Source organism: Penicillium digitatum, chromosome 3, assembly GCF_016767815.1.
Source record: "Penicillium digitatum chromosome 3, complete sequence".
NCBI classification, from domain to species: domain Eukaryota; kingdom Fungi; phylum Ascomycota; class Eurotiomycetes; order Eurotiales; family Aspergillaceae; genus Penicillium; species Penicillium digitatum.
This window is the reverse complement of record NC_089386.1, coordinates 215,063-229,400: the sequence shown is the minus strand read 5'-3', so window position 1 is coordinate 229,400 and position 14,338 is coordinate 215,063. Positions and strand designations below refer to the sequence as shown.

Sequence of the window (14,338 nt, the reverse complement as noted above, 5' to 3'; positions counted from 1 at the left end):
CGGATCGTTAAATTCAATATCTCTATAAATTGGAAAAAGAGTTACACTAAGCACCGACCACAGCAACAGCCGGGGTTACAGGCGCCCTCGTTACATCCAAATTCCTCTTGAATGCCTCAGCGCGGCCGTAGCTCTCTTTGTAAGACGCCGTTACCATGTCTTGCACAGTAATTGGACTGTACTTGGCAGGTTCACCCTCTTCACGGCAGTTAGGCAAGCACTCGCAGACATAATCCGGATTTCCACTAAAGAAGAACGGAATCGAGTATCTCTCTCGACCGGATTTGTTAATCACACGATGGGTGTTGGATTTGTATTTGTCGTTTGCCATGCGCATGAAGAGGTTACCCAAGTTCACCACATAAGCTCCGGGAACTGGTTTGACCTATCGATCTCTGTCAGAATGAAGATTAAGAGATTGTTATACTTGGAACTTACATCCAGCCATTGTCCCGATGGTGCATCCAGCACTTGTAGGCCATCGACCTCGTCCTGCAGAAGGAGAGTGATGCATCCGAAATCGGTATGCGCTCCGATGCCGCGGTTCAATTTCTCGTCGGTGTCTTGCGGCTGTGCCGGATAGTGCAGGTAGCGCATTGTCGCGACCGCTCCGTCTGTGAGAGGGTCAAAGAAGGATGATTCTACTCCTAGCGTCTGAGCCAGTACTCCCAAAACATCCTTTGCAAGATCGAAGACTGCGTGATAGTATTCCATGGTTGTTTGTTCGAATTCGTCCCGGTTGGGAACGGTAGGTGGCCATTGGTTGGGGCCGCTGTTCAACTTCTTCTCCAAATAGTAGGGGTGGTCTGTAGGGATTTCCTCGCCAATGTATAGGCCTTCTTTCAGCTCTGGTCCGGTGCCCACTTCCAGCATTTGCGATCGGAGGAGTTCATAGCCTCGGTTGAACGAATTGAGATCTATTCAGTTAGTAGAAATCATGATAGCTGGATAAGACTCTTACTCTTGTCAATTTTTAGTTTTTCTTCCAGAGGGAGATCGAAGAAGCGCCTGGAACAATCCATTACGCGGCGCTGTAACCCCAAGGGGACGCGGTGGCCAGTTATCTGGAAGAATCCGTTGTAGTGGCAGCATTCGCGCACCTCTTCGATCAGCTTGGATTTCGCGTCGCTATCCTTCTCATAGAATGGAGCGAAATCCAAGACAGGCGGAGCTGCGGGGGGAGACATTGTGTAGACTAAACCGATGGATTGTGCTTGCGTTCGCCTAATAAGATCGCGTTGCGTTCAAGATCTTTGCTCGCAATTAAAACTGAGCTACCCCCAAGACTGTTCAACCTCGCAAGGAAGTCCGAAATTTCAATTCCAGCTAATCCAACCAATCCAGCTCTAGCTGGAGCTCCAGCATGCATTTGCGATGAAGGATGGGGGTAAGGACAAGGATGCACCCAAAAATGGGGGCAACAGTTTAATTACCTGCGATAAGGCCGCGCGGGGAAGATGTGGGGTGAACAAAGAAAAAAAACTGCAAATTATCTCCTATCTGGAAAAAGATCAAGCAAGATACGCCAGTTGGCTATTTGGAAATGGCTGGCTTTGCTGTTGTTCTGTGTATATAACCGTGAGCGTTTGGGACTGGAATGTTTTGCGAGGGAGAAGATATTGCTCAGTATAAGAACCCGCCCGACTACTTTGCGGTATCTATTGGAAAACCAGCAGTTCAATCATCTATTAGGATTTCTGAATTGAAATCATCCGAAATGGCCAAGGTGCCCAACCCTGAAGTAAACATCGTCGAAAGCACGGTGTACACAGATCCGGAGGCCGAGAGGTCCTATCTTAGAAAAATAGATTTCATAGTGCTTCCAACGTTATGCTTGGTAAATATTTAACAAGATACAGTCAGCTATTGGAAATTATTGCTAACTTTGTGGCTTGTGTCATCGTATAGATGTACTTCTTTGACTGCATGGATCGGGCAAGTACTTAGACAATGACATTATCTTCGCAAAATGTGTTAACAATCAATCCAGAGCAATTTGGCAAATGCAAAGACGGATGGTCTGGACAAGGACTTGAATCTGAAGGGGAATGACTATTCTCTATTGATTCTGCTCTTCTACATCCCGTTTGGGTTGTTCGATTTGCCGTGGAATCTTCTGATCAAGAGATATTCAGGCAGACTTATGCTGTCTATTAGTGAGACCCATCAACTATTCTACTCTCTCGGTGGGACTTATTGACATTGATTAAATAGTGTCCATTGTGTGGGGAGTTCTAGCCCTCTGCCAATGTGCCGCTAAGGATTTCGGCTCTCTACTTGCGATTCGCATCATCTTGGGTGTTTTTGAAGCGGGGTTCTTCGCCGGAGCTACATTTTACCTCACATTGTTCTATACCCGCGGAGAAATGGGATTCCGCCTAGCTATTATGCAGTCATTTGCAGTTCTGGCGTCTGCCTTTAGCGGACTTATCTCCTTTGGGGCTTTCCAAATCAACAACCCTGCTGTGAAAGGCTGGCAGTGGTTGTTCATTATTGAGGGATCGATGACACTACTCATCGGAGCTGTGGCATTTTTCCTACTGCCCGATGGGGTGCGAAGTGCTTGGTTTTTATCTGGTAGAGAGAGGGCAGTAGCGACAGCACGTCTGCTTCGGGATACCTCATTGGAGGTTAATACACCTTTTGATCTCAAGTCTGCCTTTGAGTCATGGAGCGACTGGAAGTTCCCAGTGTGGTGTCTGATAACGTTCACATACCCTGTTGCCTATGCCACGGCAATGAATTTCTTCCCATTGGTGGGTTTTGATGAGCGTCGCGGCCTCGATAGCTGGCTAACGATGGCAGATTGTTCAACGATTGGGATACTCCGTGATCAAGACTAATCTCTGGACGGTGGCGCCAAATCTTGTCGGGGCAGTATTCCTGCTGTGTGTGGCCAAGTCATCCGACTATTTCCGCGAACGAACACTCCACATTGTATTTTCTTTGACCGTTTCCTTGGTCGGAATGATTATATTGATTGCGATTGACGTTCAAAGGAACAAGGGGGTAGCGTACTTTGCTTGTTTCCTGATGGCAGCAGGATCATATATTCCATCGTGTCTCGTCCACGCATGGCACAATAATAACAACGTACACGAGAATTCGCGAGCTGCCAATACGGGGTTTTTTGTCGGACTAGGCAATTTCGCTGGAGTGTTGAGCGCGGCCACATTCCGAACTCAATATGCTCCAAAGTAAGGAACTCTGCTGTCCCACGAAGACCCACCGCTAACTGAATAGGTATCTGCCTACTCTGATTGCAACTTGTTGTTGCAATGCAGTTTGCATTGTCCTTGTTCTTGGGTTGGGAAGCTGGATGCGCATAGAAAATCACCGGCGAGATAGCAAACAGGGAGTAAGATTGAGAGAGGATCAGACTGATACTAGTCAGTTGAAGGAGGGTGAAAAGAGTCCAGAGTGGAGGTATTTCCCTTGATATCCTGATTAGCCAGATAAATCGGATTCTTCGGCTCCTACATCGTTTGGAGGCTTGGGGGAACGGAAGCATATTGACAGCAGTCTATAATCGCCAGTGTACCAAGTACCCAGATTAATTCATCAACTGGCATAGAGTATAAAGACTAGGAATACACATTCAGCGAAGAAAGTAATCACTAGATAGTTAATTGCATCATCTAGCATCTTTGCTCAAGTAACTCTCCACAAAATTTACTTGTACGTCGTACCATCGCATCATCGTAGCTATGATCTTCTTGACCCTTAATATTGTATAGCTGGGGAGGACCAAGAAGGTAAATAGAGTACAAGTAGAGTCTCCACTACTTTAGATCAATCTTGGTAAGAAAGATCAAGCGTGCTTTTCACAATTTTTGATCATTTGATGTGTAAACCCTTTTTCAGACGGTCTTTACGCTCCTAAATACATTTTGTGGAACTAATCCTCGTACCAGATTTTTGAGAAATGATCCGTGTTAGATCTGATATGTAAATCATTTAGTTAATCCTTAGAGTTAAAGAGAATCGCAGTAACGACAAGAATTTCATGTAATTCGTTTCCACACCGACCTACTATATCCATGGATTAAATAGTGTGGATCAATTCTATCGTTTGAGAGAGAATTCATGTACTTGATCTACACCCCTAGTATCAAATTAGAGTACCAAGTTCTGGCGATAAATTCTAGCATTTAGAATCCGAGTATCGAGAATTCGACTGAAGTTCTACAAGTTCTACAGATCCTTAGCACGATGTTCATGCAACGAATTTGCACAAAAAAATACGTAGACCTCAAGTAGCACTGCTGGCAAAACATTTACTGACACACTGGCGGCAGTCGACTTTCGTAAACTGCACTATTGCTGGTCTAGTTTGAGCATTCAACCATTACAATTACAGAATCACACCATGTCCCCTGCGACATTCGGAGAACACCCCCAACTCCCGCTATGGCCCCCGCCTTGGTGAGCCAATTCCAGAGCTCTTAGTGGCTAAAATATCCAGTGGCACTAAATCCTCCCGATAAGAGCTTTGCCCATCTCGTTGAAATCATACCAATCAGCCATTAACTTGATCGCGTCCCCGCATTCTTATCAGTAGACCTCGGGGTTGGTTCCGAGTAAATCACCGTCAAAGACATTGAAGTAGGCAGCCAGACCTACTTTCGCACATGGGCAACTGGACCATGAAAACTCCGGAAAAACACCCCTGCCTACACCCAGGCTGTAGCAAGAGCTTCACGCGTGCGGAGCACCTACGTCGCCATGCGCTCAACCACGAGCAGGCACAAAATGGGCATACCTGCGAGCGTTGTTCTGTTCACTTTCAACGCTCAGATTTGTTAGGTGGGATATGCTGGTTCTAATCTATGAAAAGATACTGATAGGTGCAGCGCGACATATGGAGCGACACGAGAAACGGGATCTCGAAGCTGGAGGACCCGGACAGGGGACGTTGAAGACGCGAAAGAGGACTAGAAGAGCTGAGGATGGTTCGATTATTGTGCGTCCTTCACAGCGAGAGTTGAGAACAGCCGCTGCAGCGAAATCTTCGATCTCGGTCAATGGTTCCAGTCAGATACCGGACTTACGAGATGAGGAAGAGTACTTTGATGATGGTGTCCCATTGTCCCCACCTGGCTCAGGCACTGGTCCAACGTCAATCTCAATGGATGATACAGATCCTTTCCTGGCCTCGTTGGTTCCAGCTGGTTCTTTTGAGCAGCATTTTGAGCCAATGGCTGGACAATTTGATGCAGCAGATGGGTCTTTTGGTGTGGAGTTGGACGGGATTGGCGATTACTTTGGAATGGACACCGGTATGGATGACACGACGTGTTCACTAATCATTCATTTGCTAATTTCAGTAGCGACGGATTTCAATCTTCCATTTGCAGCCATATCCAATTACAACTGGCTCTTCGACGTTTCCTCGCTGGACGATGCTTTTCATCAATTCAATCTCCCTCTCGGATTCGATGCAGTCCCGATTTTAGAAAGACTCGATTCCCATCCCACAGAATTAATAGATAAATACGATGGCCCATCGGCCTTGCTCATGGCATCAATCATGGATAGAGGCGAAGCATTAGGGGAAACTAACTCCTCTGCATTACCCAGTTTCCCAGACCTGGACTGGATGTCTGGTGCGACGACACTAGATCCGAATCCTCCAACGAATCTACCGAGAATATCCGAGGAGGCGAGAAGGCAGATTCTGGCAATCGTGTCACAGGCACATCCAACAAGCATCGATGGACATCCCACGGTACTGGATTCGCCGCTTCTGACACTCCCTGCTCTCCAGGCTTATTGCGACATGTTCTTCGGTCGTTTCAACACGGCATACCCTCTGATCCACCAGTGTACCTTCAACCCGAATAAGGCGCCCCCGGTGTTCCTCGCCTCGATTCTATTCATGGGTGCAACATACAGCACGCGCGAGGCCCACCAACTGGCAGTGGAAGTCCACGATGTTCTGCGAAGCCAGCTGCTCTGTCATTCGGATTTCTCACCGCAAGCTGACCTGTGGGTCTTACAGACCATGCTTCTGATCGATTGTTTTGGCAAGATGAGAGCAGGCCCCAAACAACGCGAGCGCGCGCAGCTATTTCACTGCGTCTTGATCAAAATGATCAGGCGCAGCAACTGCTGTGGCATACGCGACTTGTCGGGCGTGAATCAATCAGGGGATCTGGATCAAATGTGGCGACGGGCTATGGAGGAAGAGCAACGTAAGAGGGTCGCTATACATTGCTTCATGTGGGATACACAGCATGCCGTGCTATTCTCGCAGTCACTGTGTATGTCTGCGTTTGAGATTAGATCTGCCTTGCCCTGTGGTTCTGCAGCCTGGGATGCATCCTCTGCACGAGAGTGGTCACAGCACGCCTTTCGGGAAGAGAACCGACCATTCCTTACGGTTTTGAAAGGATACATCACGCCGGCAGCTGTTGCGCGACCGCGAGATCTGAATGTCTTTTCCCGGATCGTTGTGCTGCACGGGTTGATGTCTGTATCTGCGGATTTGAAACGTCGCGATCAAACAACCCTACGGTCGGAGACCCCCGAGCGTGTCGGGGCTTGGACGCCGCGCATGGGTCGGTCCTATGATTTGTGGAAAGTAGACTTCGATGCCGATTGTCTTGCTATAAAACTCGCTCGGACTGCCAGTCCTCGACAGTTTACAGGGCTCAAGATCTCCGGGTATGCTCTTTACCATGCAGCGTATCTCGCGTTGAATATCGAGGTCCTCGATTTGCAGATTGTCGCCGGGGCCAGTCAGATCCTTGGACGTACCGTCACTGAAGCTGATCAGGCACGGTCGCTGCGGAATATCACCAGATGGCTACAGGAGGAATCCGGGCCAGCCTGTACAACTGCACAACAAGCGGCATCGTTACTCCAAGACGCGGTGTTGAGTCTTCATGACTGGGATCAGGCAGATTCCTTCCATTTCCCCTGGTGTTTGTATCTTTGCACACTGGCCTGTTGGGTTTTCCATCGTGGACCGAATCTCACCTCTGATGAGAACCGGATCAACACCGATCTATCTTCATTGATCGTGATGTTAACCAATTCTCCCAGCTTACCCGAGCTAGCGGTTTTATCGGGCAAATACTGTCCTCGCCCTTTGGCAGCGGCAATGGCTAAACAACTAGCGACAGTCCGATGGGCCGTTGTTCACGATGCTATGAAAGTTTTGATGAGGTTGTCATCATAGGTTTTGCATTTGATAGTCAACATCTAGTTTTATCTTATCCGACACGTTGATCGGAGCAAACGCGGTCTATCTATGTCTGTATCTATTTACCATAGAAAGTGTAATCCGTATATCCCTTCTCAACAGGATCGGCACCATAAAATGTCGTGCGATCGTAAGGAGTCAGAGGCAAACCCTCCTTCAACCGACGGGGCAGATCAGGGTTCGAGATGAAATAACGACCAAATACAACCGCATCCGCTCCACCAGTTGCAAGCTTAGGGCCCGCATTCTCAGCGTTAAAGCTTCCAGCAGCCAGCAGAGAGATTCCTGATTTCTTCAAAATCGGCCGGAAAACATCCAGTGACGGTTTATCCGAAGGCAGGGACTCAATCTTGGCTGCTTCATCCATAACTTCGTCGAAACGGGGCTCGACCATGTGCACGTAAGCAGGGCGTGATTCCTCGGACAGTCCAGCGATCTGCGAACACAGCGAAAGCCAATTTTCGTTGGGGTTTGAATCCCGTGTATCCTGGAAATAATTGTATGGTGACAGGCGGATGCCGACGCGGTTGGCTCCGATCTCGGCGCTGACGGCTTTCAGGACTTCGAGGATGATGCGAGAACGCTTTTCAATGCTGCCGCCGTATTCGTCGGTGCGGGTATTGACGTTGTCGTGGAGGAATTGGTCAAGGAGATAGCCATTGGCACCTGGTTTATTAGCCACAGCACATAAAAAAAAAAGGAAAAGGAATCAATCTTACCGTGAACCTCTACTCCATCAAATCCTGCATCGCGGGCTCGCTTTGCTGCTGCCGCAAACTCTTTCACTGTATCTTGGATTTCCTCAACAGTCATAGCACGGGGTGGCGACGCTGCGTATTCAGATCCATCAAGTGCATTTCCGGCGAGCGGAATCTCACTGGCTCCAAGAACCTCCTTTCCTTCAATCAGGGAAGAAACCGTGGCACGGCCAACATGCCACAATTGACAGTATATATAACCCCCTTTAGTGTGCACGGCATCGGTAACCTTCTTCCAGCCAGCAATCTGGGAAGACGTAAAGATTCCAGGGACTCCTGGGTATCCAGCGGCCTGTGGCTGTTAGTTTCATAACCCAATCAAACTCCTCGGTCGGAAGAAAATCCACAAACATGTCTACTAATTGGAGTAGCCTCGGTCAACATCAACCCCCCCTCCGAAGCTCGCTGCGAATAGTACTCGACATTGAGCTCACTGGGAACATACACACCCTCAGACTCCTTGCCCGCTCTCATGCGCGTCAATGGTGCCAAAATAACGCGGTGCTTGAGAGTCAGGGCGCCCAGACGGACGGACTCGAACAAAGGATCAGTGATTGCGATTGAACCCATTTGCAAGGATATATGGGTTTTGTGATTCGCCCATTTTGGCTTTTGCTAGGGAGATACATATATATATTGGAGGGGCAGTTTTGCGCCATTCTTGGAGTTTCCAATCTTGAAGTTTCCATTCTTGGATTCTGCGGTGAAGGTGGGATCGTTGATTTGCTCGAATAGTGGGATGAGGCTTGATGGTTGAGGGTGGGCAATCTAGAAAGCAGATTAGCCCCCCCCCCCACTATTAAGCTCCCCCCCCCACCTTGGAGCATTCGTCTCCACTTCCCTTTTGAGATGAATATCCTGTCGATTGTGAGTACAAGATTTAATCAATAATTGTGCACTCTTTATTGTATAGGTGTGGTAGTATTTGTGTTGAGAATGCAGTATACTGTCAAACCTCAAAATACGGCCTCCCTAGGCCATAAACAGGAACCTTGGTTTTTGTTATGGTCTAGTGGAAAAGTACGCTGTATTTCGTTCAACATATACAACTAAAAGACTAAATCGTCAATATCTTAACCTCACTCTCGAAGTAAATTTCTCAGCGTTCAAGGTGTTCACGTTGTTTAATGAATCAGGCAGAAAATATTTTGAATAGGAACGATGCGATGGCTCTTATTAGAACTGCTAAAACATCCAATTCGTCCAAATAGGATCAACAGTCAGATTATTAAGAAGGCATGATTCTAGTGAGTTGCCATGTCAGAGGTATGGAATGGATATGAGTATTTTGAAAACACATATCCAATGAAATAATCTAATAAATTCACACCATGAAAGAGAAATAATCCTGCACCCACGGCCCTATGACACCCACTTGTTCGACATCCCAAGTGTCAATAGCCCCAACATATCCGTCAGGCCTCACAACAACGATCCCAATCTTCCCCCGGTTCAAACCTCCAAACCACTTCTCTGTACAGCTTGGCCCTCCAAGATTGTCGAGATACAAAGTCCAGCGACTAGTCTGTAGTATCTCCGGTAGATCAGCAATCTCAAACTCAGGCCGAGCAGACCGCGTAACCATCGCAAAAGTAAAAACATTGGAGACACCCGTGTAGCGTTGAGTCTGGATAAATCCATCTGTGGTACAATCTCCCCTTGGTTGTTTCCCATATGACTGATAGGCTCTCACACTGATATCAGCAAGAAGAGATTGCAACTGTTGGCAAACATTGTCCAGTGCTGTCCCCGAGTGGCGAACATCAGGCAAGAAAAGATAGATCTTGAATTGACCCAGCAAAGGAATATCCAACTCAATGTTTACCGGATTAGCGTCGATATAGCGAGTTACTTTAGCTGGGAGTTGAAGCATTCCAGGTTGAAGACGCGATGTGGTGGCTGGCAGTTGCGTCAACATTCCTGGAGCATATTCGGCTCCAATACCAGATATGAATCGAATATTGTCGTCGAAGTTCTTAACCAGTTCTTCATCGCCTGCTGCAAACGCTTTGCAGTGCTCTACATCGAAATTGATCAGGTCGTATGCTATCTTTTGCCGTTCGTCTTCGTAGGTCTTGAGTAAGGATGGTTTTGCCAGTCCTCGGACCAAGAGATTGAGCTTCCAGGCGAGATTGAAGCTGTCGTGCATACTTGTGTTGGCACCCTGAGCTGCAAGAGCCGAATGACAGTGGCCGGCCTATGATCTGTTAGGATGAGTGTCACATATCCCATACGGGCTGAAATCAATCAAACATACATCACCTGCAATAAAGATCTGTGCGTCCGAGTCCATAAAGCGTTTCGCAACCCGTTGGCCCACAACATATGTTCCGAACCATTCCACAGTGTTCCACTCTAGCTTGAATGGATGCATTGCCTCCCTGGCGCAGCTCATGACATAGTCAGCTGTAGCCTTTGTCTTTTCAACCCGCTCCCCGTCAGTCGAGCTTAACTCGACGTATAATCGAGTCATGCCTCTCTCGCGCGGAATCCACAAGATCGAGCCAGCAAAATGAGACCGTACCGCAACTTTACTCCATAGATCAGGGAAATCCGTATCGATCACACCTATTTAGTCAGCTGCAGTTTCTCCTCATAGAGTGGGGGAAACCGACCATCTAGCACTCCCCACGCCGCGTTTGTTAATTCTCCCTCGAGCTCAGCATCCGGGATAAACGATCGAACCTTCGATCGAGCTCCGTCGCATCCAACCAGATATTGCGCTCTGATCTTGTGAGGCGTATTCGTAGTAACATCCTCATACACAATATCTAGTTGGCTCGTTCCATCCACCCGCGAACATGACACGAATTTGCTATTGCGCGTGACGAACACACCCCGTGCCTCCATATCATCAATCATGACCTCTTCCACCATCCCCTGATGAGCTAACAAAATGTATGGATCGGAGGCACCGACGTGCTCGGGGTAGTGGGGTTTGCGATCTGTGCGCTTAAGGGACTCCTTGGCTGTTGATTCCTGGCACTTCGTTAGTCAGACCCAGTAGCAACACTTGAATCGAAGCATACCCAGAAGGAAATATCGTAGACTCGAGCTCCATTCTTCAGCAATGGATCTGCAAGCCCAAGTTGTCTGAAGGTCTCGATGGTCTTGGGTTGCATTCCATCGGCCTTGCCCGTGGATGTCTTGTCGGGACGATCATCTAGAATCACCACGGCGATTCCAAAGCGAACGAGATTACACCTTCAAAGCTTTTAGGATTCCCTCAATTGAAGAAGAGGATTTGACATACGCTAGCATCAACCCCGAGGGTCCCGCGCCCACCACCACAACAGTAGTGGAAGCATCGACAGGGCCAATTCTGTAGCCTTCGTGGTCTGCACTCGGTGACATGATGAAATTCAGTTTCTGGATTGACCCATGTTCCTTGATTCGTTTCTATCTTCTCTATTTATTCAAATCAACGTTGCGGGGGGGAAACCCCCACTCTTCATTATAGGTGTTATCACCATCGTGTCACCCCACCGTCCACGACAATGTCCGACCCGGTTATGTACGAACTTGCGTCGCTTGCGAGGAATACACACGCCCCCATGATATCTTCTGGTTCGGCAATGCGGCCATTCATGGCTTCGGATTTCCATCCGTCGAGGAGATGGGGGAACTAGCAATTAGCGCATGCTCCAGGTACTTCTTCGCCTGGATGGGGACTCACTGAGGCCGTCATTTCTGTTCGCACGAATCCCGGAGAAATGGAATTGACTCGAATACCCTGGCATATAGAATGAGTCTCCTCGGTTCAGAATAAATTGCGATAAACTTACGTATTCGGCCACCTCTTTCGCGATCGCCGGACACATTGATCTGACTGCTCCCTTTGTGCCACAATAAGCCGAGCATAGCTGGCTGCGTACAGCAATATGGCTCGCCATACTGGCAACCAACACGATGCTGCCGTGCTTTGTCTTGTTCGCAATCATTTGCTTGGCTGCGAGCTGGGCAGTAAAGTAAAGTCCGAGTACGTTGATAGACAGTAGATCCTGGTGATCTTTGTAGGTAAACTCTAAGAATGGAAGGTGGCGATTAATACCAGCGCATGGAACGCAGATATCCAGGGCATTGTTGAAATCTTTCTGGAAGCTGGCGAAGCCTTCTTGCAAAGATTCCTGAGATGAGACGTCGACTCTGCTGTTGTTAACTATGGTCCCTTCAAATGTACAATCGACCCACTTGTAATACGCGGTTCGGACACCATAATCCTTCTCAATAGCATGGAATCCTTCCTCTGGTGAAGCAACATCAAATACTGCTACATCAGCGCCTTCTTCGGCGAGTCCCCGCGCAAAGGCTAGCCCGCAGCCCCGAGCACCACCCGTCACCAGTGCCGTGCGCCCTTTCAGAGAAAACTTTCTCAGTTAGCTGGGATCATTGAGTCAAAAGTAGCAAGACTTACTTTTGACATTTCGTAGTGTAGATCAATACGGTATTCTTGCTGTGTAGCGATGCTCTTTCCCCTCAGACATTCCTGCCTTTTAAGCTATCGGATGGCGGCATAACTGGCCTAAGCTAACCCCCATCTTTGTCCAACGTTGGAGGATAGTCGAGTAATGACGAAGGGTCCATATCTGATGTGCCTATCTATCATAAGTAGTCCTGTCTCACAGTACACCGGACGGTATTCAACAATTGAAATACACCCATCACAATATCACAATGGCACCCCAGATTCCCATCAAAGAGCGAGAAATCCGCTCTCCGTCATGTCAACTCAATATCCTCATTGTCGGCGCAGGCCTTGCAGGTCTCGGGTCTGCGATCAGTTGTGCGCTCGCTGGGCATCAAGTCCAGATCCTCGAGGCAACACGGGAAATCAAAGAGGTCGGTGCAGGTATCCAGATCCTGCCCAACAGCTCGCGTGTACTTCAGCATTGGGGTCTCGCAAAGGCCTTGACACCACACATGACCATCCCTCGGGTTTGCAATTTCCTTGGATGGAAGGGAAATCCTATTTCGTCGTTGGACTTTCACGCATCGGAGAGTGACTATCCTGGCACTTGGTATCGTGACTTCCATCGCGCGGACTTGCAACAATGTTTGGTTGAGAGGGCGCTCGAGTTGGGAGTTAATATCATCTGCAATGCGCGTGTGGCGGATGTCACTGTGAGCAAAGATGGTACCACAGCTACTGCTACTGCAGTGGATGGGAGACTATGGACTGGAGATCTTGTTGTTGGAGCTGATGGGGTGTTTGGAAAATTGACGGAGGGATTGCTGGGTCGAGTCGACCCACCGGTCAAGACTGGCGATCTCGCATACCGTTTGCTGTTATCGACAGAGGAAATGAAGAAGGATCCTGATCTTGCAGAAATGGTAACAGATCCCCAGGTCAACTACTGGCTGGGTCCGGATGCTCATGCAGGTACGTACTTATTTTCATGATTCGGTTTCCACTACTAATTCTATAGTGAACTATGTGCTTCGTGGCGGGGAGTTATTCAATATGGTGCTTTTGGTCCCAGACGATATTCCAGAAGAGTCTTTGGCATCAACGATCGAAGGGAATGTGGAAGAGATGTGCGCGTTGTTCAAAGACTGGGACCCTCGGTATCTTCTGCATCTCCATAGAAGGTTACATCGGTAGCTGACTGTAATAGGATCCCCAAACTCTTGAAGCTCTGCGAGTCAGTCCAGAAATGGCGTCTTTGCATTCGCTTTGGAGATTTTGACTGGATTCATCCCTCGGGCGCGTTTGTAATGTTGGGCGATGCAGTCCACGCTACATTGCCATATTTGGCCTCTGGGTAGGATTGCCTTGTTTCTACCAGTCGAAATTATCTAAAGTCCGCAGTGCGGGAATGTCCTTTGAGGATGGAGCAGTTCTAGGCGAATGCCTCTCCAGACTCCCGAGCCGCCCCAGCATCTCCAAAAGCTCGGCCGAGTTCCTGGCAGCCAAGCAACATGCCCTTACCGTCTTCCAGGAATGTCGTAAGCAACGAACAAAGATGATTGTCGAGCGAGGAAATATCCAGCAATATCTCTACCACCTCCATGATGGTGCCGAGCAGCAGGAACGAGATCGAAAGATGCAGATGGTCCCTACGCCCGAGGGAGAAGCGTTGGCTTGGCGGGACCCAGGTTTAGCACCCAAATTGTTGGGATATAATCATATCACAGACGTAAGTACCCGCTTCTCCAGCTCTGGACTTAACTGATTATTGCTAGGTCAATCGTCGGTGGGGTAAATCAATTAGAACTAGCGTTGTTGAGTCGAGACTGTAATTTGATATTCCCAATTCTCCACATCACTAAACGAGATGTAGCGGTGCATTGAACAACAGGCGTTGTAATATTCAGGCCGAGGTAGCTATGTGAATAGGATGAAGAACAAGGAGAGGGAAGAGACGGGAAAGGT

General features: G+C 48.3%; 7 protein-coding genes across 7 annotated transcripts; 3 read left to right on the top strand and 4 right to left on the bottom strand.

The window, feature by feature from the left end:
- Positions 1–46: 46 nt before the first annotated feature.
- On the bottom strand, positions 47–1,187 carry Pdw03_7654 (Oxidoreductase, 2OG-Fe(II) oxygenase family, putative; the record flags this gene model as incomplete). The annotated part of the gene is made up of 3 exons (XM_014677320.1): positions 47–385; positions 439–917; positions 962–1,187. 3 exons carry the CDS (start codon positions 1,185–1,187, stop codon positions 47–49), a joined length of 1,044 nt encoding a protein of 347 aa, XP_014532806.1.
- A 530-nt stretch (positions 1,188–1,717) lies between these two features.
- On the top strand, positions 1,718–3,201 carry Pdw03_7653 (Allantoate permease, putative; the record flags this gene model as incomplete). Its single annotated transcript, XM_014677319.1, has 4 exons — positions 1,718–1,837; positions 1,991–2,156; positions 2,215–2,756; positions 2,806–3,201. The coding sequence occupies 4 exons, from the start codon at positions 1,718–1,720 to the stop codon at positions 3,199–3,201; spliced, it is 1,224 nt and encodes a 407-aa protein (XP_014532805.1).
- A 1,430-nt stretch (positions 3,202–4,631) lies between these two features.
- On the top strand, positions 4,632–7,183 carry Pdw03_7652 (Major facilitator superfamily domain, general substrate transporter; the record flags this gene model as incomplete). The annotated part of the gene is made up of 3 exons (XM_014677318.2): positions 4,632–4,806; positions 4,854–5,279; positions 5,331–7,183. 3 exons carry the CDS (start codon positions 4,632–4,634, stop codon positions 7,181–7,183), a joined length of 2,454 nt encoding a protein of 817 aa, XP_014532804.2.
- Positions 7,184–7,265: 82 nt separating this feature from the next.
- Pdw03_7651 (12-oxophytodienoate reductase opr, putative) lies at positions 7,266–8,535 on the bottom strand (the record flags this gene model as incomplete). The annotated part of the gene is made up of 3 exons (XM_014677317.1): positions 7,266–7,873; positions 7,927–8,257; positions 8,317–8,535. 3 exons carry the CDS (start codon positions 8,533–8,535, stop codon positions 7,266–7,268), a joined length of 1,158 nt encoding a protein of 385 aa, XP_014532803.1.
- Positions 8,536–9,289: 754 nt separating this feature from the next.
- Pdw03_7650 (Pentachlorophenol 4-monooxygenase, putative) lies at positions 9,290–11,319 on the bottom strand (the record flags this gene model as incomplete). Its single annotated transcript, XM_014677316.2, has 5 exons — positions 9,290–10,162; positions 10,223–10,533; positions 10,581–10,944; positions 10,995–11,169; positions 11,219–11,319. 5 exons carry the CDS (start codon positions 11,317–11,319, stop codon positions 9,290–9,292), a joined length of 1,824 nt encoding a protein of 607 aa, XP_014532802.2.
- A 112-nt stretch (positions 11,320–11,431) lies between these two features.
- Positions 11,432–12,388, bottom strand: Pdw03_7649 (Pentachlorophenol 4-monooxygenase, putative; the record flags this gene model as incomplete). Its single annotated transcript, XM_066101727.1, has 4 exons — positions 11,432–11,590; positions 11,642–11,698; positions 11,751–12,332; positions 12,380–12,388. 4 exons carry the CDS (start codon positions 12,386–12,388, stop codon positions 11,432–11,434), a joined length of 807 nt encoding a protein of 268 aa, XP_065956810.1.
- Positions 12,389–12,639: 251 nt separating this feature from the next.
- Positions 12,640–14,205, top strand: Pdw03_7648 (monooxygenase, putative; the record flags this gene model as incomplete). Its single annotated transcript, XM_014677315.1, has 5 exons — positions 12,640–13,345; positions 13,392–13,530; positions 13,581–13,727; positions 13,775–14,102; positions 14,149–14,205. The coding sequence occupies 5 exons, from the start codon at positions 12,640–12,642 to the stop codon at positions 14,203–14,205; spliced, it is 1,377 nt and encodes a 458-aa protein (XP_014532801.1).
- Between the last annotated feature and the right edge of the window lie 133 nt (positions 14,206–14,338).